At 47.1% G+C, this 22,900-nt stretch overlaps 1 protein-coding gene across 3 annotated transcripts in view; it reads right to left on the reverse strand.

Moving 5' to 3' along the window:
* The window catches only part of MARCHF6 (membrane associated ring-CH-type finger 6), a 1,229,180-nt gene that overhangs the window by 967,429 nt on the left and 238,851 nt on the right, over window positions 1-22,900 (reverse strand). For all 3 annotated transcript variants that reach the window (XM_082259541.1, XM_082259540.1, XM_082259539.1), the window contains exon 5: window positions 20,150-20,222. In XM_082259541.1, the coding sequence (XP_082115667.1) occupies window positions 20,150-20,222 (73 nt within the window). The remainder of the gene's footprint in view (window positions 1-20,149; window positions 20,223-22,900) is intronic.

A 22,900-nucleotide genomic window follows, 5' to 3' on the forward strand; every position in this document is an offset into this window, starting at 1 on the left:
TTTGAATAGACTATTTTATGGACTTGTGCGCGGGCACGGATGTCCCTTGTTACATAGCGCTGTTAGTGTTTTTTTGGTTTATTTACGTACTCTGTTGATGATCCTTAGAACACCTATTATGCATTTCAATTATTTATAACAGCTGCTTAGACTTTGTGTCAGTTCTTTTACATCAAGATGTTTATCCATGTGTTATGTATAGAGCGCAGGGTGAGTGAATATATGTTCGTAGGAGATCTTGGCTAGATACATATCCTTCACTCTTATTGTTTAAAAATGGTAAGCTGTTGGCTTTTTTGGTGGCAGATCAGAGGGCTTCGGTAAGTGTTCCATGTATTAAGTCTAATTCGGGGGAACTGGTTAGGGACACGGGGGAGATCTCCCGGGTCTTTATGGATTACTACTCTGACGCCTATTCACCCCTGCATATGACCTGGAGGAGTTGGAGTGCCTATTGTCTGGATTGCCGGTTCCAGTCTTGGAGGGTGAGGACAGTGCGTGGTTGGACAATGACATCATGTTGAAGGAAATTGAGAGAGCCATCTCGTCCTTCCCCCCCCCCAATAAATCGCCGGGCCCTGATGGGTTCCCGGTGGAGTGGTATCGGCAGTACTCGGACTCCTTGGCTCCCAGGCTCCAGGCTTTGTATGCTGCGTGTTTCGATCAGGGGGCCCTGCCGGGTTCTATGCTCGAGGCGTATGTTGTTCTCCTGCCCAAGCCGGGTAAGGACCACACCCTGTGTTCCTCCTACCGCCCCATTGCCTTGCTCAATGTGGATCTCAAGATACTCACAAAGGTCTTGGCTACTAGGCTGGCAGTGGTCCTGCCTTCCCTGGTGGACATTGGTCAGACCGGATTCATGCCGGGCAAATCCACCGACAGCAACCTTCGACGCTTGTTTACACATTTACAGGTGTCCCATGCCTCTGTTGGCACTAGAGTGGTGGTGTCGCTGGACATTGCCAAGGCCTTCGACACGGTGGATTGGGTGTACATGGGGGTGGTGCTGAGGCGCATGGGGTTTGGTCCTAAATTTTGCAAATGAATTTCCCTCTTGTATTCTTCTCCGCGTATGGCGTTGAAGATTGGATCCACCCTGTCTCCCTTTTTTGGGGTAGGTAGGGGAACTAGGCAGGGCTGCCCTCTTTCGCCCTTTCTGTTCTCCCTGATGATTGAACCCTTGGCTATTGCATTGCGTGCGTCTCCGGAGGTGGGGGCGCTGGAAGTGGGCTCCATTAAAGAGTGCCTGGCGCTTTATGCGGATGATATGCTTTTATTTTTGAAGGATCCCAATGCTTCCCTGCGGGCGGTCTTCAATATCCTAGACACTTTTCGAAATTTTCCGGCCTAAGGGTTAATTGGGATAAATCCACCTTGCTCCCTATTGATCCTGGTGCTATTGCTGCAGCGGATGGAGCGCTGCCATTGAAATGGGTGACTGAGTTCACCTACCTGGGAGTCAGGGTGTCGGCGAGGGTGGCGGACTATCTCAATCTGAATCTTCACCCATTGCTGGAGGTCTTTAAACGCAGGGCGGAGGTGTGGCGCTACTTACCCTAGTCGGTTCTGGGGCGCGTTAATTTGGTGAAGATGAAACTCCTCTCTGTCTTTCTGTATTTCCTTAGAAATTCTCTGGTGTGTGTCCCACGCTCGTTCTTCCGCCGCGTTCATGGCCTGATAGGTTCCTTTATCTGGGGTACCTCCCCTCCTAGAATTGGTATGCAGGTGTTACAGGAGCCCTGGGGTCAGGGGGGACTAGCTTTACCTGATCTTTATAAATATTTCCTGGCCGGGCAAGGAGTGGTGGCACGGCGCTGGCTTACGGGGGACAATGGGGACTCTGCCACGGTGCTGGAGGCGGCTGTTTTGGGCTCCTACGAGAGTCTTCGACTTTTACTGCATCGGGGATCCAGGGCTAAATTCAGGCTGACAGGAACGATGTCATGCCAATTGGTGATATTCTCGTACTCATTGTGTGCTAGCTGCATATGTAAAAGTCTCTCCGTTTTTTGAATAAGGCATGGGGTTGCTGATTATGGTTTCTGTGCTGGACTAATCTCTATGTTCTATGACCTTGCTCCTTGGTAGCTAGAGCAGACTTGAGGGGTATCTTTATTACTGCTGGAAGCTTTGTTTTTGCGCTGGACATGCTGGGTGGAGCCTGGAGTGGGTGGGTGGGGGGAGGTATGGGGGGTTGACCTGTTCTCACTGTTTGTGATTGTTGCCCTGCGTGGCATTGTTTTGTCTGTTTTTATGTGCAAAATTTCAATAAAAACAAATTTTCAAAAAAAAAAAATATATGCGGTGACAGGGGGCACCCTTGCCGTGTGTCATTAGAGATACAGAAGGGTTCCGACAGCACAGAGGAGCAATACACGCGAGCTGAGGGATTAGAATACAGTAAACCCCCCTCCATTGTGGGGGTTACGTTCCGGACCCAGCCGCGAAAAGTGAAAATCCGCGAAATAGAAAAACCCTATTACAATGCATTGTAGGCATGTTTTGTTTACTGTCACTGTACGTGTAAAAGCATTTTAAGGTCTTTAAACACACTTTTAAAACAATAGAAACTCATTTAAACACATAAAAGATACTGAGAGACATAGCAAGAGCTATGGAAAACACAAAAATATTTCATTTTTAATGATTTATATAGTAAAATAACATTACAAAAAAAAACGCAATATACCAGGACCGCAAAAACTGAACCGCGATGGAGCGGGGGTTTACTGTATAGTGCTAGTATCGCCGACAACATGCGGCCATGAAACCCAAATTTATGGAGAGTCTTTTGAAGATAGAGTCAATGGACTCTATCGAATGCCTTCTCTGCATCTAAAAATAGAAGCAGAGAAGGCACTCTCCGACGTCCTATGCAGTGAATGACAATCATCCGACGGGTCGCGTCCGAAGTTTGAAGGCCCTTAACAAAACCCGTTTGGTTGGGATGTATCAAGGAGGGGAGCATATGTATTAGTCTGTTCGCTATGACCTCTGCATAAATTTTTGTGTCATGGTCGAGTAGGGAGATAGGTCTAAAATTTTGTGGATAACATGGTTCCTTCCCTGGCTTCGGCAATGCAATAACTAACGCAGATAGCATTTCAGATGGAAGTGAGGCAGCGGAGGCAGCAGCGTTAAAGATCGTGACCATATCAGGTGCTAAAACTGTTTGGAAACGTTTGTAATATTCTCCAACAAACCCATCTGGGCCAGGGGCTTTGTTAATAGGTAGTGCATTTATGACGGCGAAAATTTCGTCAACAGTAAAGGGGGAACTGAGCACTGTCAGTTGTTCAGGAGACAGAGAGGGTAATTGTACCGTATCTAAGAAAGCTTGTATAGATTGGTCAGTAGGTTGGACTAGAGTATCATCGTCCTTCAGATTATAGAGGGAACTATAGTAGGTGCTAAACGCATTGGCAATGGCCTGGGGGTCTATCAATTTTTGCTTGGACGTGGGGTGGTAAAGATGTGGGATAGTCGTTTTGGTCCTATTTCCTTTGACATAGTTCGCTAACAGTTTACCTGCTTTATTACCGTGTACATAGAAGTGCATTTTAAGTTTTTTCTGGGTTTGTTCAAATTTGTCTAGAAGGGCCATTCTGAGATCTAATCTCAATTTCAAAAGTTTGGATTTGAGGTCTGCACTGGAATTACTCTTGTTTAGGGAATCTGTCAATTGGATAGCCTCTAGGATGCTCGTAAGCGGCTGCCTTCAGTGCCTATTAATTCTGGCCCCCAACTGTATCAGGAGTCCTCGCATATAGGCTTTGTGAGACGCCCATATATGGAATGGGTCAGGGACTGAGTTCTTGTTCAGTTGAAAGAATTCCTCTAGTTTAGAGCTCAGGAGTTTCAGGTCAGACTCCTGGCGTAGGATGATCGTATTCAATCTGCACAGAGAAACCGGAGAGGATAGAGGGTCAGTCTCAATACTGAGGCAAATTGGAGCGTGGTCTGACCACGTGCAAGGAAGAATGGATGCTGATGAAACTGACTGTAGGGTCCACTGGTCTGTCAAGAAGAGGTCAATCCGTGAATAGGAGTTGTGGCACGGGGAGAAGAATGTAAAGTCCATTTCCTCTACATGGTGACATCTCCAAAAGTCATAGAGTTGGGTAGATTGCAAGAAAGGGTTAAGTGCAAGCTTCCTCCTAGTGCTTTGGGTCTAGAGTCTAGACGGGGGTCTGGGGTGACATTGAAGTCGCCATACTATACTATGGAGCCACGGCGAGTACGGTCCAGTTGCTTGTGCAGCTTCCGCAGGAATTTCAATTGACGATTGTTGGGAGCATACACCGTGACTATGGTGTAAGGTTTGTTGTTGATGGAGCATAGGAGTATGATGAAGCGACCATCAGGGTCCGCAGTGCAGGAGTCCAGTTGGAAATTGAGTGAGTCTTTAATAGCAATAAGCACACCGTTTTTCTTTCTAGGTCCATTTTCAGAGTAGATCTGGGAAAAAATTTTGTGAGAGCATGTGGGCGGGTTAGATGCCGGGAAGTGAGTCTCTTGTACACACAAGATATCGCAGTGCGATTCAATCGCTAGCTTCCATAAGGAAGAACGTTGTGCAGGATGGTTCAAACCGTTAGCATTCAGGGAGAGAAAGTTGATAGTCATGGTCAGGTTGGTGATAACAAGTGCTAGAAGGGTCAGTGATACTAGCGTTCCGTCAGGATCTCTTGGTAGCCCTTAGATCGCAGAGGGGAACTGATCCAAAACAATTGGAATACTGTGGACGATGCACCGCGGTATCTGCGGTGCTGAGTTGCTGAAGTAGCTGAAAAGCAGTGACGTGAGAGCCACCAAGGTAAAAATATAAAATAAGGAACAAAAACAAAATATGTATCCTGCAGGAGCACAACTGTGCGCAGGATAAATGCGGGTAAAGAGTTTGTACGGCCGAGGGCCATCAGGTGAGAGAACGGGTGAAGTAGTTGGAAGACTCCACAGGTAGCAATTATTTGACATTGGGTTTACGGTTGGTACATTGTGACAATTGGAGAGTTGAAGTGGGCTGTCTGGGTCCCGCAGGAATCTCAAAAGGAGATGTGAATTCTGGGATAATTCCCCAACTGCGTAGACGTTGCAACCCCTCGTCAGCAGAGGATATCATGAATTTGGTGTTTTGGTAGGTCATTAAAAGTTTGGCCGGATTTATCCATTGATATACAATCTTATGGTTCCTGAGGGCTTTGGTGACATTCAGCTGTCTGCTTTTTTGTAATGTGTGCGTTGACAGGTCAGAGTAAATTTGTAGATGGGCGTATGGGTCAGGCAGGGATCCCAAAGCTCTCGTCTTTTGCATTAATTGATTTTTAACGTTAAAAAAAAGAATTCGGAGGGTAACATCTCTAGGAACAGTGTCAGACCGGTGTGAGGGCTTAGGCAGCCTATGAATCCTGTCAATGACAAGCTCAATACTCTTAAGCTCAGGCAAAAGTGATTTAATCATGTTCCTGACATAAGTGGAAAGATCTGGGGGGAGTACATTTTCAGGGATCCCCCTGATTTTCACATCGTTCTGACGAGATCTATCCTCTTAGTCAGCAATCTTGTCTTTAAGCCATGTATGTCCCTTGTCATGTTTTGAATGCGTTTGCTTTACTTCATGTACGGCTACAGAACAGGCATCCATTTTACATTCGACTAATGTTATCCTCTCCCATATTAGTGGCCTCATGCTTGATTTGCTGCATAAAATGATAGCATATCTGACTGCAGGGTGTTCCTCAGTGATAACATCATATCCATGAGTAGTATCCATGACCGGTTGATTAACAGTCGGATACATAGCAATAGAATCAGGGTAAAGAGATTGCAGCCCATTGTACTGCGTCGTCTGGCTCACCTCACAGTGTCCAGGCAGGGAGGGATCCATCCTCATCCGTGTCTGAGCCGGGCTCCCCGTAGTAGGAGTATGAGGCGGTGAGTCTTCATTGATATTTGCCATCTCTATGGAAGTCCCGGGCTGCGAGTTGGCACTCTCTGTGAGAGGGAAGGCTGAGGGGGATCAGAGCCGTGAGAGGAGGCTGTGGCGCCATCTTGGCTCCGCCGATCCGCAGGCTGAAACATATATGCTGTCAGTTTGTGAGATGTCCTGTCTTCCTTTCGTTTCGCTGACATGCCCCGGGGGATCAGAGAAACCGGCGCTGTGTCACGAGATTACCCGCAAGCAGTGAAGTCGGCTGTATTGTCGCTGTTGCCCGCTCTCTACCTCAGAGCCTTAGAACAGAGCGTCCATCTCTGTCTCCAGCCGGCCATGCCCCCAGAGCTTGCTTTTTTCTTAGCTAAGGCATTTATGCAGTCCTGACAGAATTGGATTTTTGTCTTGCCGTAAAATCCTTTTCTCTGATGTTCATTGACGAACGCAGTCTCTGATCTTCATATCATACTGCCCTAAACAGGAGAAGGACACTAGACAGAAAAAAAGTTTGGGCTATGCCTATGGGCAGTCCCAGGGGGTATACCCTTTCTCCCTGCTATAGGATGTAAATTTTGTATCAAAGCAGTGTCAGAAAATACCAACGCAACTAGAGGGGCGGGTACTGCGTCCGTCAATGAACATTAGAGAAAAAGGATTTTACGGTAAGACAAAAATCCAATTTTCTCCATCTCTGATGCATATCAGTAGCGACGTCCCAAGGCAGTGCCATAAAAATGAGGGGTGGGAATAGCAGAAAAATAATTCCCCAAGGCTAAACCATAGCCAACCAGGCAACCCCGGACTCATCAAAAAAACAAGATGAGACACACCTGAAAAAACAACATACACCCTCAAGCGAGGCTAAAACACCCTTAAACTGTAGCCTGCAAAACTTTGCAGCCAAAAGAGGCATCTGCAGATGCCAGCACAACCACCTTGTAAAACTTAGTGAAAGTGTGAAAAGACGACCAGGCAGCCGCCTTGCAAACCTGAAGCACAGATGCCTAATGGTGAAAAGCTCAGGAAGCACTAAGCGCCCGAGTAGAATTCTCTTTAACAGGAAAAGGTGGAACCTGACCCTTAATCGAATAAGCCTGCACAACTTTGTCTGATCCACCTTGAAATAGTCGCAGCAGACGCAGGCAGCACTTTCCTTGGTCCAACCGTGAGTACAAAGAGCGAATCTGACTTTCGAAAAGACTCAGTAGTTGCCAAGTACACCCTGAGTGTCCGAACCACATATATAGTATGTAATGTAATTTCCTTAGGACGTTTAGGCTAAGGATAGAAAGAGGGTAACTTGATGTCCTCATTTAAGTGAAAACTGGAAACCACCTTTGGAAGGAAGGACGGATCTGGACGAAGTACCACTTTATCCCTGTGAACAACCAGATAGGGAGAACGACAGCAAAACGCCGCCAGTTCCGACACCCTGCGCACAGAAGTAATATTACCCCCTGTAAGACTTTGCATCTGCCAGAGGGTCCCGGGAGCGTGCCACAAACCTTTGCACTTTTCCGTTGAACCGAGACACCAACAGATCTACATCTGGAGTGCCCCAACGAAGGCACAACTGTTGGAACAGATCATTCCCCTTGATCCTGTCGAATGAGGAAATCCGCTTACCAATTTTCCTCGCCTGGAATGTTAACAGCGGAGAGAGCTGTAACAAAGCATTCTGCCCATCAGAGGATGCCGGCTACTTCCAAGGCCGCAAGGACACTTTTGGTGCACCCTTGGTGATTGACATAAGCCACGGCTGTGGCATTGTCCGATTGAATACGCACTGGACAACCCTGAAGGTACTGTCTAATGGACTAGGCAAAGCCTGATCGCTCTCAGCTCCAGTAACCTGGATTCTTCCAGGGACCAGACTCCTTGAGGAGAAAACCTGCCGAGAACCCCTCCCCACCCGGACAAACTGGCATCCATGGTGACAATTGTCCATTATATAGGAAGGATTTCCCTTGTTTGATGATCGGGGACCAAAGCCACCAGATCAGGAACTCCCTGGTCACCTGGCTCAGCAAGATCTGATTGCCCAGGGAATTTGGATTCTTGTTCCATTTGAGGAGGATTTACTTTTGAAGGATTCTCATGTGGAATTGAGTGAAGGGGACCGCCTCAAAGGATTACACCATCAGTCCCAGAACTCTCATACAGGTCCGAAGGGACGACCATTTGCTGGACAGCGATAGCTAACTCGTAGTCTGGAGTTTTTGAAGTTTGTCCGGAGGAAAAAAACACCCTGGCTGAGGACGAGTCCAAAGTCAAGCCCAGATATTCCAGTCTCATAGAAGGGACCAGGGACGACTTCCGAAGGTTCAGAATCCACCCAAACTCCTTTCAGAGTTCTTATGGTGATCTCCAAATATGTCACCAGCACCGTGGAAGACTCCGCACAGAGAAGTAGATCGTCCAGGTAACCCAGGACAGATATCCCCCGCTGTCTTAACAGTGCCAGAACCAGAGCAAACACCTTTGTGAAGAACCAAAGGGTAACGCCACAAACTGATAATGATCCTCTCCAATGGCAAAGAGCAGAAACCATTGATTCCTGCTCATATTGGGATGTGAAGATAGGCATCTTTAAGGTCTATGGAGGCTAGGGAATCCCCCTGATGTAGGGAAGCCACCACCGTGCGAATGGATTCCATCTTGAATTTTTGAACTCGCACAAAGCAATTCAGTGCTTTCAGGTCCAGGATTGGACGCACCTTGCCTTCCTTCCTGGGGACAGTAAACAGGTTTAAATAAAAGCCCTTAAAACGCTCCGTACACGGAACCAGAATTATTACTCTCTGTTGTGACAGGTCCTGTACCGCCCCAAAGAGAGGCTGTAGGGGATCCGGGGACAGTCTCACATTGGAAGGGAAGAACCTCACCGGTGGGAGGGATCAAAACTCGATCTTGTACCCGGACTGTATTACTCCGTGAACCCATTTGTCTTGTATCCAGGATAACCACAGGTCCGGGAACCGGCAAAGACATCCCCCCCACCCTAGATACAGGTGAGGGCACACCTTCAAACCGAAGGGCCCTTGTCCTCAGGTATGGAGAAATTCGATTTTTGTTTGACAGACCAGGGTCACTTGAAACCACCCAAGGAGGCCTTGAAGGGCTTTGCCTTATCGACTGACCCTGAGCTACGAAAAAAACATATGTGCTGAAAAGGAGGGGCCCAGCCTGCGAAGGGGGTCCTTACCCTTGTTAGCCTGTGGGAGAAAGGTACTCTTACCCACTTGTAAGACCTTTGATAATGTCATTCAGGGAAGCCCTAAACAGGCGATCTCCTTGAAAAAGCAGATCAGTCAAGGCCTTCTTTGAGGTCTGATCCGCAGACCAGCACTTTAGCCAAAGTATACATCGGAGGACCACTGCCAAAGCCGACAGTCGGCCCAAAATGGGAGCAGCATCAAGAACGGCATCTCAAACAAATTTCAGCCCCTGCACCAACTGGTCCAACAGCTCTGCAAATGCAGGGGGAAGTTGTTTCCCCTCCAGGTCACGGCATAGCAACTTAGCCCATTCAGTCAAGGTTTGCGTGACAAGGGCAACTGTAAACACTGGTCTTAGTGCAGACCCCACCAGGAAGTACATATTACGGGCCACAGACTCCGCCTTTCTATCCGCCGGATCCTTAAAGGACGGGGAATCCTCCACTGGAATCATGGTAGCTTTACTCAGCCTTGAGACTGGAGGGTCCACCGTCCAACTTCTTTATAAGGGACTCCTCAAAAGGGCAACGTCTAGCAATCCACTTACGCACCCCAGAAAAATGCTTTGGGCGGTCCCATTCTTTTTCTTTTTTGAGCATGTTGTCAAAATACATGGGAAAGGGGAAAACCTTTGCCGCTCTGGATGGCTTGTGATTGCCAAACGTAACCTTTGCTGCGTCCTCCATTTTTAGGGTCTCACGCACAGATACAACCAGTGCGTCCACCAGCGCCTTTTCTTGTGCGGTGGCGGAGGTAGAGATGTCAGAGTAGACCCGGCAGGGAGACCCGCGTCTGCGGTGGCTGAATCAGATTCAGAATCTGACACATCAGATGAGGCAGGGGTAGGCGGAGGGCTTTTTTTGGCACCTCCACCCAGGACACAAAGGATTTTAGGACTGCCGAAAGTGCACCTATGTCAGCTAGGAACCGGAGGGCCGTGCGGACTCCTTGAGGGGGTCAGGTGGGGACATTTGTTCTGCAGGGTCCATGTTGCACCAGGGGAACCCGTCAACAAAAATGTTCTTTTTTTTCTTAAGAGCGTCCCACCGCGCTACAGCGCCCCCTAGAGGTCAGGCAGAGCGCACTGAAGACCCCCAGCAGAGAGGGAGACCCCCCCAGACTCACCACCCTTCACCAAAGATGCACTAGGAAGGCTCAGAATGTCTGCACAGCATATGTCTGCAGCAATCTCGATCCTCAGAGAAAGATCTGAGTGTCAGCACTAGGGTATAGGGAGCGGCTCCACCACTCGGAAAAAACGCCTCTAGGAGCTTCCAGGACACAGCCGCCAGTGATTCTCAATAGAAATCCACCACAAAATGGCCGCCGGGTGCGGAGCTACTGAGGGCCCTCGAAGGGACCCCCCCCAGCATGAATACGATCGACAGAAAAGGGGGCCCTGGGAGTGACAGGTAAAGCCCCCCTCCCGTAGGCCTGAAGCTAGTAGTTACAAACGTCCCATAGCCCCAGTAGTGAGAGGGGGACGGTGACAGGTAGGTTGGGGGGGGTTGTGACAGGACAGAGGGGGACTTTGGGTTGTGAGGGTCTGACCATTCTAGGGAGGGGCCCATATCCACCCCAAAATCCGCAAGGGGAAGAGGGGGGGGGGAACATTTTCTCAATACAAAAACAGGCGGGCACCATCTCCTGACAGGACCCCTCTCCGCCGAAGTGGGGGGGGCTGTCGGCCAATAGGAACGCTGCGACTCAGGCCTAGCCCGGTCGTATGTGACCTGGCGAGATGTTTAACTTGCAGGGCAACTCCCCGTCCGGTGGGACTATGTCGCGACCGACCTAGTGCGGAGCTGGGGTCTGCACGTGCTCGCTGGCCAGCTGGGGTGACCACTGGACTATATATCCTGCCCGTCACCCAGACCTGGTTTAGTTGCTTGTAGATCTCACAGGAAAAAATAAATAAAAAAATTTGGAGAAAAAAAGCCAACTAGAAAAATCTAGAAAAAAACTTTTGCCAGGACCAGAGATCCCAGCAAGTAACTAGGTCCTTACTCCTGACTAGGCAGATTAAAACTGACATCCTATAGCAGGGAGAGAGGGTATACCCCCTGGGACTGCCCATAGGCGTAGCCAGAACTTTTTTCTGCCTAGTGTCCTACTTGTGTAGGGGGCAGTATAACCCTACTGATATGAAGATCAGAGACTGCATCCGTCAATGAACGATAGAGAAAGTGCTTTTTTTTCCCAAGATGACACACAAGGCAAGTCTTTTTAGGGACTTCAGAGGGACTAAAGACAGACACACAGGGGATGAAGAACAGGAAAGTGCACTGCACCTCACCAAAAAGACCAAGTCTGCCTCCTCCCATGGCCACCCTCTGGACTCATACCAAAGACAGGGGAGAGAGGGTCCCCCAGCCTCTCCCAAGTAAACAAGCCCGAAAAGGCTTAAAAGAAAACCTCCCCAGGGACACTGAGCCAGAAAAAGGAGATCTCAGCCCGGGAGGCTCCTGCTAACTAGCAGAGAGGACTGACAGAAGAATAAAAAACTGTCAGTGATTCTGTCTGGCCAGAGGAAAACACAAATACTGGGCCATAGGTGATGCTTGTTTTTTGAACTGATGTGGATTTGGGTTTCCTGTGCTAGTTGGGTAGAGCCTCTCTCTCAAAGCTGTTATGGAAGAGGACGGTAAAATGCTAGAGTTATTACCAGATAACTCCTTTTCCAGGAATCCTCCAGGACGGTTACATGAGATAGGCTCCACCTCCTGCAGGAAACACAAGCACACAAGTTTAAAACAAGCCGCCCTAGGCTGCCCCTTCAGTTGTATAAAGATTTCCTTGTCGTCAAACACAAATGTGCTGATATATGGACTTAGTATCTTACATCTATAAGGGTGGGGGTCTACCGTCCTGGAGGATTCCTGGAAAAGGAGTTATCAGGTAATAACTCTAGCATTCCCCAGTCATCCTCCAGGACGGTCACATGAGACCCCAAAGATTCATACCTAGGGTGGGACTACCGCTTGCAGGACCTTTCGACCAAAGGTTAGGTCTTGGGCGGAGACCAAGTCGATCCTATAGTGATTCACGAACATGGAGTCACTGGACCAGATAGCTGCCCGGCAGATCTGCTCAATAGACGCCCCAGCTCTCTCTGCCCAGGAAGTGGCTATGGAGCGTGTGGAATGAGCTTTTATGTTTGTTGGTCTGGCTGATTCCTGGCTACTATAATTACATTCCTGATCCATCTTGCAATGGAGCTTTTAGATGCTGTTTTTCCTTTGTGGGTAGCTCCAAATAGTACAAACAGATTTGAGGATTTTCTAAATTGCCTGGTGGCTTCAAGGTAGGCCAAAGTGCACCTCCTGTCATCCAGGGTTGCAAATTTTTCTTCCCCCTGGTTCGTTGGGTTTTGACAGAAGGATGGCAGTAGGACTTCTTGTGTAGGATGGAAGTCTGAAGAGACCTTGGGGAGAAATAGCGGATCCGTCTTGAGTATCAGTTTATCTGGGAAGACCGTGAGAAACGGTTCTTTTATGGAAAAAGCTTGAATTTCGCTGACCCTTCTGGCTGACGTGATTGCCACCAGAAAGGCCGTTTTCAGTGTTAGGTTTTTTAGAGAAGCTTTCGAAATTGGCTCGAAGGGTGCTTGGGTAAGTGCCCCGAGTACCAGGGAGAGGTTCAAGGGAGCCACGTTTGTGGTTTCCACTGGGCGTGTTCTGTAAATTGATTTGAAAAATTGTTTAATTAGCGGATTTACGGCGAGTTGGGTGTCCAGAGAGACCGAGAGAGCTGCTGTATGCACTTTAAGGGTGCGTACCGCCAGTCCTGCTTCGGCTCCGTCTAATAGAAATTCTAGTACCGTGCCAACCTCTTGTAGGTCTTTGTTCTTCTGGCGCATGTTATCGGAGTATTTGTTCCAAATTTTTACGTAGATTTTTTTGCGTAACCGGTTTTCTGCTTTTCAGAAGAGTTTCTACCACCCTTGGGGTAAGTCCCTTTCCCCGTAAGATGCCCCGTTCAACAGCCAAGCTGTCAACTTTAGGGTTTGGAGTTGGGGGTGATAGGCTCCTGACTGCAGGAGAAGATCTTCTTGTATTGGTAGAGTCCAAGGTTTTTCTTCGGTCATATTTCCCAGGACCAAGAACCAAGACCTTTTTGGCCAGTAGGGTGTTGTCAGGATTACCCTCGCCCTCTCCGTCCGGATCTTCCAGAGTGTTTTGGGGATTAGCTGTATGGGTGGGAAAGCATACCCCAGTTTGAATGACCATGGGAAGCCCAGTGCGTCTACTCCTAGGGAGTCTTTCTCCCCGCTTTGTCTTCCTGTTGCTTGCTGAGGCGAAGAGATCCACCTCCGGGGGTTCCCCACCTTTTGATTCGGAAAAAAAAAACCCTGTTCAGCTCCCACTCTGTTGGGTCTAGCTGTTTCCGACTTAGTATGTCCGCTAGTGTGTTGAGTGAGCCCTTTATGTGTATGGCTGATATCGACTGGAGGTGCATTTCTGCCCAGGAAAGGAGCGAATATGTCGTCTTCATTAGGGTTTTTGACCTTGTGCCCCCTTGACGGTTGACACATACAGAGGCCTAACATCCAAGTAGCACCGTCCAGCATTCTAGGAGCACAAATTACCGTCGTTGCATTGTCCGAAAGGATCTGGACATGTTTTCCTATTACCATTTCTTGAAACGCCTGAAGGGCCTTCCATACTGCTGACAATTCTCGCAGGTTGGAAGATGCTTTCACTAGCCGGGGTTCCCAGGGCCCGTCTGACTTGCTGCCCTATATGTGCCCCCCATCCAGAAGCGCTTGCGTCCGTGGTGACCCAAACTTGTGTGTGAGGTAGCCACAGTCTGCCTCTTCCTAGGGTGTTCTTCCCAGTCCAATAGGTTAGAGTTTCCCTGACCATTCTTGGGATTGGTATGACTTCTTCCAGGGAGTCTTGATTTTTGTCCCAGCCTTGCAGCAGATGATGTTATAGAGCTCTCATATGTAGTTGGCTCCACTGGACCGCCGGGATTGCTGCCGCCATCAATCCCAAGAGTGACATGACTGCTCTCCTTTTCTCCTGCTTTTCGGTTAGAAGTTGGTTTGCTTTGTCACACAGCTTCATTATTTTTTCCTCCAGGAGAATGATTTTCTGCTCTATGGTGTTGGTGAATCCCAGGAACGTGGTCACTTGGGAGGAAATTCTGCTTGATTTTTTTAAATTGATTTGCCACCCCAGATAAGTTAGGAACTCTTCTGTCTTCTGTAGGTTTGCTAGGGTTTCTTCTCTGGAAACCCCATAAATTAGGAAGTCGTCCAGGTATGGGACTAGCTGCACTCCTTTTAACATCAGTTCCTGTACTACCTCCGCTATTCTCTTGGTGAAAATGCGCGGGGCTGAGAGATGCCGAAGGGAAGCGCTTGGTATTGAAAATGGCGCGTTTTCGCACCCTCCTGTGTGGCGAAACGCAGGAACTTTTGGTGGTCGGGGTGGATTGGTACGTGAAGGTAAGCGTCCTTCAGATCTAGTGTTACTAGGAAGGCTGCTGGTGGTAGGATTGTTCTTATTAAAAAGATTGTTTCCATCTTGAACTTTCTGTATTTTATTGAATTGTTTAGATTCTTTAGATTCAGAATTAAACAAGACCTACCCGAGGGTTTCTCTCTGAGAAATATGTGAGAATAGTGCCCTCTGGTGTGAAGGGTTGGTTGTATCTCCACTATCACACCTTCGCTTATGATTGCCAAGTCCATGAGTATTTTGCCTTTTGATCCTACTTGGACCTTTGTAGTTTTGAATCTGTACTGGGGTTCCGATTTGAATTCTATCATGTAACCCAGTGCAATGATCTGTAAAATAAATTGATTTGAACAGAACGTTTCCCATTGCGGGAGAAAATGACGTAGCCTGCCCCCCACCGCCATCCGGCTGGCGTCATTGGGTTTTGCTGGTAGATGCGGATTTTGGGAACAGGAAATTGGTCCTGCCCTTGTTCCTGTTGAAGTTCCACCGGCGTTGAGTCTGGGGTCTTTCCCCTTTCGCCTGGTTTTCGCATCTTGGTTGACGAAAGGAATGTTTTTCCCTTTGTTTGGGTTTTTTAAACAGGAAGCCCTTTGTTCTGTCAGCTGATCTTTCTAGCACTTTCTCTAACTCTGAGCCAAACAGTGGGCTGCCATCAAAGGGAATGTTACATAGCTTGTTTTTAGAGGCATAGGCACCCTCCCAGGTCTTCAGCCATAGTGCTCTCCTGGTTGCGTTGATCTGGCCCGTGGTTCGGGCAGCAAATCTTACCGCTTCTGCTGAGGCATCAGCCATATATTTCACTCCATTCTCAATGAGGAGGGAGTCAAGGGCCTCTTCAGTCCCTGGAACCTTGCTCAGATGACCTGAGTTGTTCCAGCCAAAATGAAACATTTCTGGCTACGCAAGTATTCGCGATATTAGGTTGAAACCCCCGCTGCCCCTGCCTCATAGTTTCGCCGGAGTACAACCTCCATCTTTTTATCTATTGGGTCTTTCAATTGGCCCATGTCCTCGAAGGATAGGTCCGATAATTTAGAGACTTTGGCCAAAGATGCGTCCAGTTTTGGGCATTTGGTCGCGGTGATCTGGTTTTCCTCGAATGGAAATAGTCTTTTCAGCGCCTTGGGGAAGAAAAGTTTATTTTCTGGGTTCTTGCATTCTTTTTTTTCATGTTTTTGATTGCCTGGTGTACTGGGAACGTTTTACGTTTTTCTTCCTGGAGTCCCCTGTAAAGTCTATCCCCGATGGAGACTGTGGGGAACGTTTCTGGGATGTCTTTGGTTATATATATATATATATATATATATATATATATATATATATATATATAGCCTGTAGCAATTCTTCCATTTCCTCCGCCGGGAAGAGGTGTTTGGGCGTTTTTTTGGGTTCCACCGTTCCCAAATCGTCATCTGAGTCAGAGCTGCTTTTATCTAGCAGTCTCCCCTCTTCCGATTCCGAATCGGAGTCGGAGGAGCTTGGTTGGGGTACCGATTTGGGTTTCCCCTTAAGTTTAGGGGTTTTGCCTCTTGATGCCGTGGAGGGCTGATCCTCTCCTTTCATGGCATTAATTGTGGCCTGCAGAGACTGCATTGTGGCTGTCATTTCCTTTTTGAAATCCAAAAAGTCTTTTGCTAATGGCTTTGCTTCCTTATAAACGATTTTTTTAATGCATTTACTGCATAAAAGTTTGTCGCTTTCTGTTGGAAGTTTTGTACTGCCTATACGGCAGTATTTTCTCTTTTCTGGTTTGTTCAGACTGTCCGTCTGTTCCTGGCTTTTGGTCTGTAGAGGTGCAGGCGGAAAGTAGGGGAGAAAGCAAGAGTAGGTGGGAGCGGGGGTGGGGGAGGTGGGAGGAGAAATGCAAGAGAAGGTGGGGGTAAGCGGTTAGCCCTTCCTCTGTAAGACCCCCTTTTTTGTCTGCCCCTTGCTCACTTACCGAGTGAGAGCTGGGGCTGGGCTCTGCAGCCTCTGGCAATTTGGTACGGTCCTCCGCCATTGTGCCACCTGGAGGGGTATCACTGCAGGAGCTGTGCACTGAAGTGATCCGCTGCTGCTGTGTTTTGGGTTCCCTTTTGAAAGTTGCACCAAAACGAATCTAGGGCCCGCCCTGTTGAGGTAAGGGCATCCGCCCTATCTTCCGTGTGATTTTCCCCTATCCAAGATGGCTGTCGAGGCACTTCCTGTGCGGGCGCCATCTTGGTGATGTCACAACCCTCCCCTGCGACACAGGTAAGTTGTAAATACAGCTGACCGTTCTTCTCCCTGGAATGGTCATAGAGCCCATGTGATCCTTCTATATAGGATCACATGTCTCTATGGTCATTTCAGAAGCCACCCCCCCCCCCCACACACACAGTTAGAATCACTCCCCTAGGCTTACATTTAACCCCTTGATCACCCATAATGTTAACCCCCTTCCCTGCCAGTGTCATTATTACAGTAACAGTGCATATTTTTAGCACTGATTACAATAGTAATGTCACTGGTTCCCCAAAAAATGTCAAAAATTTCAGTCAGGGGTCCGATCTGTCCGCCGCAATGTTGCAGTCACGCAAAAAAAAAAAAAAAATGCAGATTGCTGCCATTACTAGTTAAAAAAAAAAAAAAATACATAAATCTTTCCCGTAGTTCGAAAATGCGATAACTTTTGTGCAAACCAATCAAAATACGCTTATTGTGATTTTTTTACCAAAAATATGTAGCAGAAAACAAATTGGCCTAAAATGTTAAAAAAATTTGATTTTTAAAATTTTTTTTGAGCATGTCATAGCAGAATGTGAAAAATATTGTTTTTTTCCCAAAATTGTCGCTCTTTTTTTGTTTTTTGTTATTTTTTTTATGTTTATAGCGCAAAAAAAAAAGAAAAGAAAAATCAGGTGATCAAATACTGTACCACCAAAATAAAGCACTATTTGTGGGGGAAAAAAGGACATCAATTTTATTTTGGTAAAGCATCACACGACCACGTAATTGTCTGTTAAAGTAACGTAGTGCCGAATCACAAAATAGGGCCTGGTAAGGAAGGGGACAAATCCTTTCCGGTCTTAAAGTGGTTAAATTTAGATCAGGCGAGCGTGGGGGCTGTTTAATGGTAATAAATTCCTTCATCCTCCAGGAACTGGCTGCATACTCTCACCACACGAGGCCGGGCATTGTTGTGTACCAGGAGGATCCCAGGACCCACTGCACCAGAGTAGGGTCTGACAATGGGTTCAAGGATTTCATTCCAAAACCGAATGTCAGTCAGGGTGAAAATGTCTAGCCTGTAGAGGTCTGTGCATCACTCCATGGATATGCCTCCCGTGAGGATAACTAACCCACCACCAAACCTGCTGAACAATGTTACAGGCAGCATAATGTTCTCCACGGCTTCTCCAGACCCTATCTATCACATGCGCTCAGGGTGAACCAGCTCTCATCTGTGAAAAGCACAGGACCCCAGTGGTGGACCTGCCAATTCTGGTGTTCAATGGTAAATGCCAAATCGAGCTCCACGGTGCCGGGCAGTGAGCACAGGGCCCACTAGAGGACTTTGAGCCCTCAGGCCACCCTCATGAAGTCTGTTTGATTGTTTGGTCAGAGACATTCATACCAGTGGCCTGCTGGAGGTCATTTTGTAAACCTCTGGCAGTGCTCATCCTGTTTCTCCTTGCACAAAGGAGCAGATACCAGTCCTGCTGATGGATTAAGAACCTACGGCCCTGTCCAGCTCTCCTAGAGTAACTGCCTGTCTACTGGAATCCTCCCAATGCTCTTGAGACTGTGCTGGGAGACACCGCAAACCTTCTGGCAATGGCACGTATTGATGTGCCATCCTGGAGGAGCTGGACTGCCTGTGCTACCTATAATAGGTCCAGATATCGCCTTATGCTACCAGTAGAAAAACTTGACACTAGCCAAATGCAAAACTAGTGAAAAACCATCAGAAAAGCTGAGTAGGGAAAAAAAGGTCAGTGAGCACCTGTAAAACCATTCCTGTTTTGGAGGTTATCTAGAGCACCTGGTAATTTCACCAAAGCAGCTGAAATTGACCACTTAAGCCCCGGAAGATTTTAGCCCCTTCCTGACCAGGGGGTATTTTGCGATTCGGCACTGTGTGACTTTAACGGACAATTGCGCGGTCGTGCAATGCTGTACCTAAACTAATTTGACGTTCTTTTTTTCCCACAGAGCTTTCTTTTGGTGGTATTTGATCACCTGTGCGATTTTTTGATCATGCGCTATAAACAAAAAAGTCAATTTTGCAAAAATAGCAATATTTTTCACATTTTTTTTTATGAAATTCCCCCAAAAAAAAATGTAAAAATCAAAAATTTTAACATTTTCGGCCAATTTGTTTTATGCTACATATGTTTGGTTAAAAAAAAAAAAAAAAATCGCAAAAAGCGTATTTTGATTGGTTTGCGCAAAAGTTATCGAGTTTACTAACAAAGGGAAAGATTGCCATTTTTGTTGTTTTTTTTTTTAAGGCGTAATGGCGGCGATCTGCAAATTTTCTTTTGCAGGACTGCGACATTGGGGCGGACAGATCGGACCCTTGACTGACATTTTTGACACTTTTGGGGTTACCAGTGACATTTCTACAGTAATCAGTGCTATACATATGCACTGTTACTGTAAAATTACACTGGCAGTGAAGGGGTTAACTTTGAGAGGGAGGGGCTGTGTGTGTCCCTAGGGGCGTGATTCTAATTGTGATTGGCTGTGGCTTGGGCTGTAGGAACAATGATCAACGGTCCTACATAGTAGAACCGTGTGATCATTGTTTCTACACAGGGGAGAATGACAGACGGCTTGTTTACACTAGCCGCCTGACTTTCTCCCTCTGCAGCGGCGATCGCAGAGTGACCGGCGGACATCGGGTCACACGCGGCGGGGGGGGGGGGGTCCGTGACAACGCGGGAGCGCGCCTCCGGGGGCGCGCGCTCGCTCCCTAGACCCTCACAGGCTAGCGACGTAGATCTACGTCACTTTGCCTGTGAGGGGCTGACTGCCGACGTAAATCGTCGTTAGGCAGTCGGCAAGTGGTTAACAACCCCCTCTGCTACCTGACCAGATAAATATCCCAGAAGTTTAACTTACTTGCATATTTTACAAGAACGCGAGAATACATTTGCAAGAAAAGACCCGAATTTGCGCGAACGCATATGCGCGAAAATGCGGGCATTTCAATAAGACAAATACGCATGAAATTTACGGCTGAAAGGAGATGCTCAAACAGGAGTATAGTGTGTAAGAGGCCTTACTATTAACTGTTGTATATTGATATATCAAGACCAGTCAGTATCATGAGAAGAGGTAGCCTATTCCCACCTGATAAAGACCAGAATACACCAAATGTTATAATAAATCCCCCTCCACATTTAGTCACAATAAAGTAAAAATAAATATGCAAACATATGTAAACATTGCTCAAGTCCAAAAGGTATGCGAGATGGGGTGGGTTAATATAAGTTTACCATAAAACAGACCTATTAAAATGTGTACTAATGGGTCAGTGACACAAATTAACTTTTTAAAAAACTTACGTGGACAACATGTCTAACGGTAGAGTCAGTAGCGAGCTCACAGAGCCAGTAAACAGACACTTGTAAATACGACCTGCAAAGAAAATATACACATATAACTATGCACAATCTTCTACAAAAAAGGCCAATACAAAATAAAACACAAAATATGCATGATAAATTCAACTCTGAATGAATGTATTTGGGAAAGAATCACTGCCCCAAATTTGAGCATAAAGTACACCCTAGTAGTACTTTTTTTTTTTCTGAAAAAGTAGAGTGCTACTTCTGATTTTGCTTTTTTAAATTAAAGGATAAGTTCACCTTTGAAACATGTTAGATGTTTCACTCATTTTTAGGGTGGAACATGTAACATGTTCCAGCATCTGCAGCCTCACCCCTGGTCACTGTGACAGCAGGCTGGGAATCTTCTCCACGCACCAGTTGTCACTATTTGAAAACAGCATGATCATTCAGGGCTCCACCCACACGGCTGCATCATTTATTCACAGTTTCCTGTGAATAAATGTATAAATATATCAAATCAGTGCAACGCAATACTTTGAAAACATTGTGAACTGAAAATATTTTATGACAAAACCAGCATTTCAGCAATAAAAATATTAAAATAATCCATCTTGTCCACATTTTCCTAAAGATGTGAAGATTTGTGATGTTGTTTATTTCCAAAGTATTTTCAAGTGAGTGGGCCACTCTATTATTATTGATTGAAGTAGATGGGTTTGTGTCTTTTTTCAGTTAGAATAACTATGCATGACAAATCGGAAACACTCCAAAACACCCAGAAAACGTGTGTGGTAATGTGTGTTTCTGCTATGCGGAGATATAAAAGAGGCCTAATATATGAGTGTCTCCATACAATCTTTTCTATGTATACCTATAAAAATGGACATACACTGTACAATCAGATTTTTTTTGTACAATATCTATACAATTTCCTTTAGATTTACCAAAGCTTTTGAAGAGGAGGACCCACCTGAACAATCTAAATGTATATCAAATCAGGCAGGCCCCCACACTACATAGCTGATTGGAGGATATAAATTAGATTGTACAATCAGATTTTACAGAAAATGGATAGAAATAAAACAAGAGGTGGCACATGAGGGGGGTGTGGTGCAGAGTGGTGAACACATGCTATTTTGTGATGCAACAAGTAAAGTGCATGCTGGATATAATCTAAAGCAGGGGTTGGCAACCAGTCGATCACAGCCAGGTTACTGGTAGATCATGCCTCTTGGCTTGCCAACCTGCCGCCTGCAGAACAAGGAGCATCAAAGAGAAGCAGTCGGAGTGGAGCATCTACTGTGGCAGGGAGGCACAAGTAGGTACAATCATGTACATGCAGTGTTGGTCATGTCACTTTAAAAAAGCAATTAGTTATAGTTACTTCTCAAAAAAAGTAACTGAGTTAGTAACTGAGTTACATCAGTAAAAAAGTAACTAATTACCAGGGAAAGTAACTATTGTATTACTTTAAAAAAATAATCAAATATGTCAAATAATTTGCTGAGTGGCATTTGCTGAGTGGTACTGGCTGGCTGCGTGGTAGGTGTATAGAAGGGTCAGTAGGTGTACAGGGTGGGTAGGTGTATATAGGGGTCAGTGGGTGTACAGGGTGGGTAGGTAGGTGTGTATATAGGGGTCAGTGGGTGTATAGGGTGGGTAGGTGTATATAGGAGTCAGTGGGTGTATAGGGTGGGTAGGTAGGTGTATATAGGGGTCAGTGGGTATATAAGGTGGGTAAGTAGATGTATATGGGGGGGGGGGGGGGATTGGTGGATGTATAGGTACAGTGCAGGGCTCTCACGGTTCCCCTCGGCTGGTCCACGTCCCCTCTCCGCTCTCCTCCATGTCACACATGCTAGTACCGCAGACAGCGCCAGCAGGGTCATAGAGGAGTGAGGACGACTTACACTACTGCCATCTAGTGGCGGTAGATGTTGTTGCGGTAACGCCGCTTAAGTAATGGGAACGGCGTTACCGAGGGGGGAAAAGTAATAGTAACAGCGTTATTCCCATCACTGCGTACATGTATGCCATGTGCCTGTTCTAGCTTTAGGAGTGCACTGCATGCGCAACCCCTCCCGACAGATTGCAGATCCCAGTGCTGGGAGCCTGATGCTCATATGATCGCTAAATTAGGGGGAACATCAATGGCCCAACTGGGTCAGGGGCGCTGCAAAATACATCGGCTGCCGAAGGCAGAGCAAGGTGGTACAATTCGCCGCCATCACTAGCGCCTGGGCAGGGACTCGAACTACCTAGAGGCCTCTTCAGGGGAGGTAAAGAACCGGAGGGATTCGCTGTCCTGCACACAGTCTCGCCGGGAACATCATGCTGTACGTCAGGCCTTTTTGGCGCAGAGCAAGCTTGACATGGCCTTGTTTTTGACTTGCCTTGTTTTTGAGTTTCCACAGAAAAGTCGGGGAAGATCTTGATTTAAGCACCCTCGAATCTCAAGGAATCCAACTTCCTACTCTCCCACAGCACCAGATCCCGATCTCTAAAGTTCAGTAGACGAAGGATAAATGTGCGCAGCGGGGCTCCCGGAGGCCCGCGGCGTGCCGGCATCCGGTGTTCACACTCCACCGCAAACAATGGTGAGAAGGCCACTGCGAGAGAAATGTGCGGAGGAGCCATTCCGTGAAGTCAGCAAGGTTAGAATCCTCAGAACCCTCCGGCAAGCCCAGGATCCGCAAGTTGTTTCTCCGGTTGTGGTTCTCAGAGTCCTCCACCCGGAACTCCAGG

This window comes from Pelophylax lessonae, assembly GCF_965119305.1.
Source record: "Pelophylax lessonae genome assembly, chromosome: 5".
Lineage (NCBI taxonomy): Eukaryota > Metazoa > Chordata > Amphibia > Anura > Ranidae > Pelophylax > Pelophylax lessonae.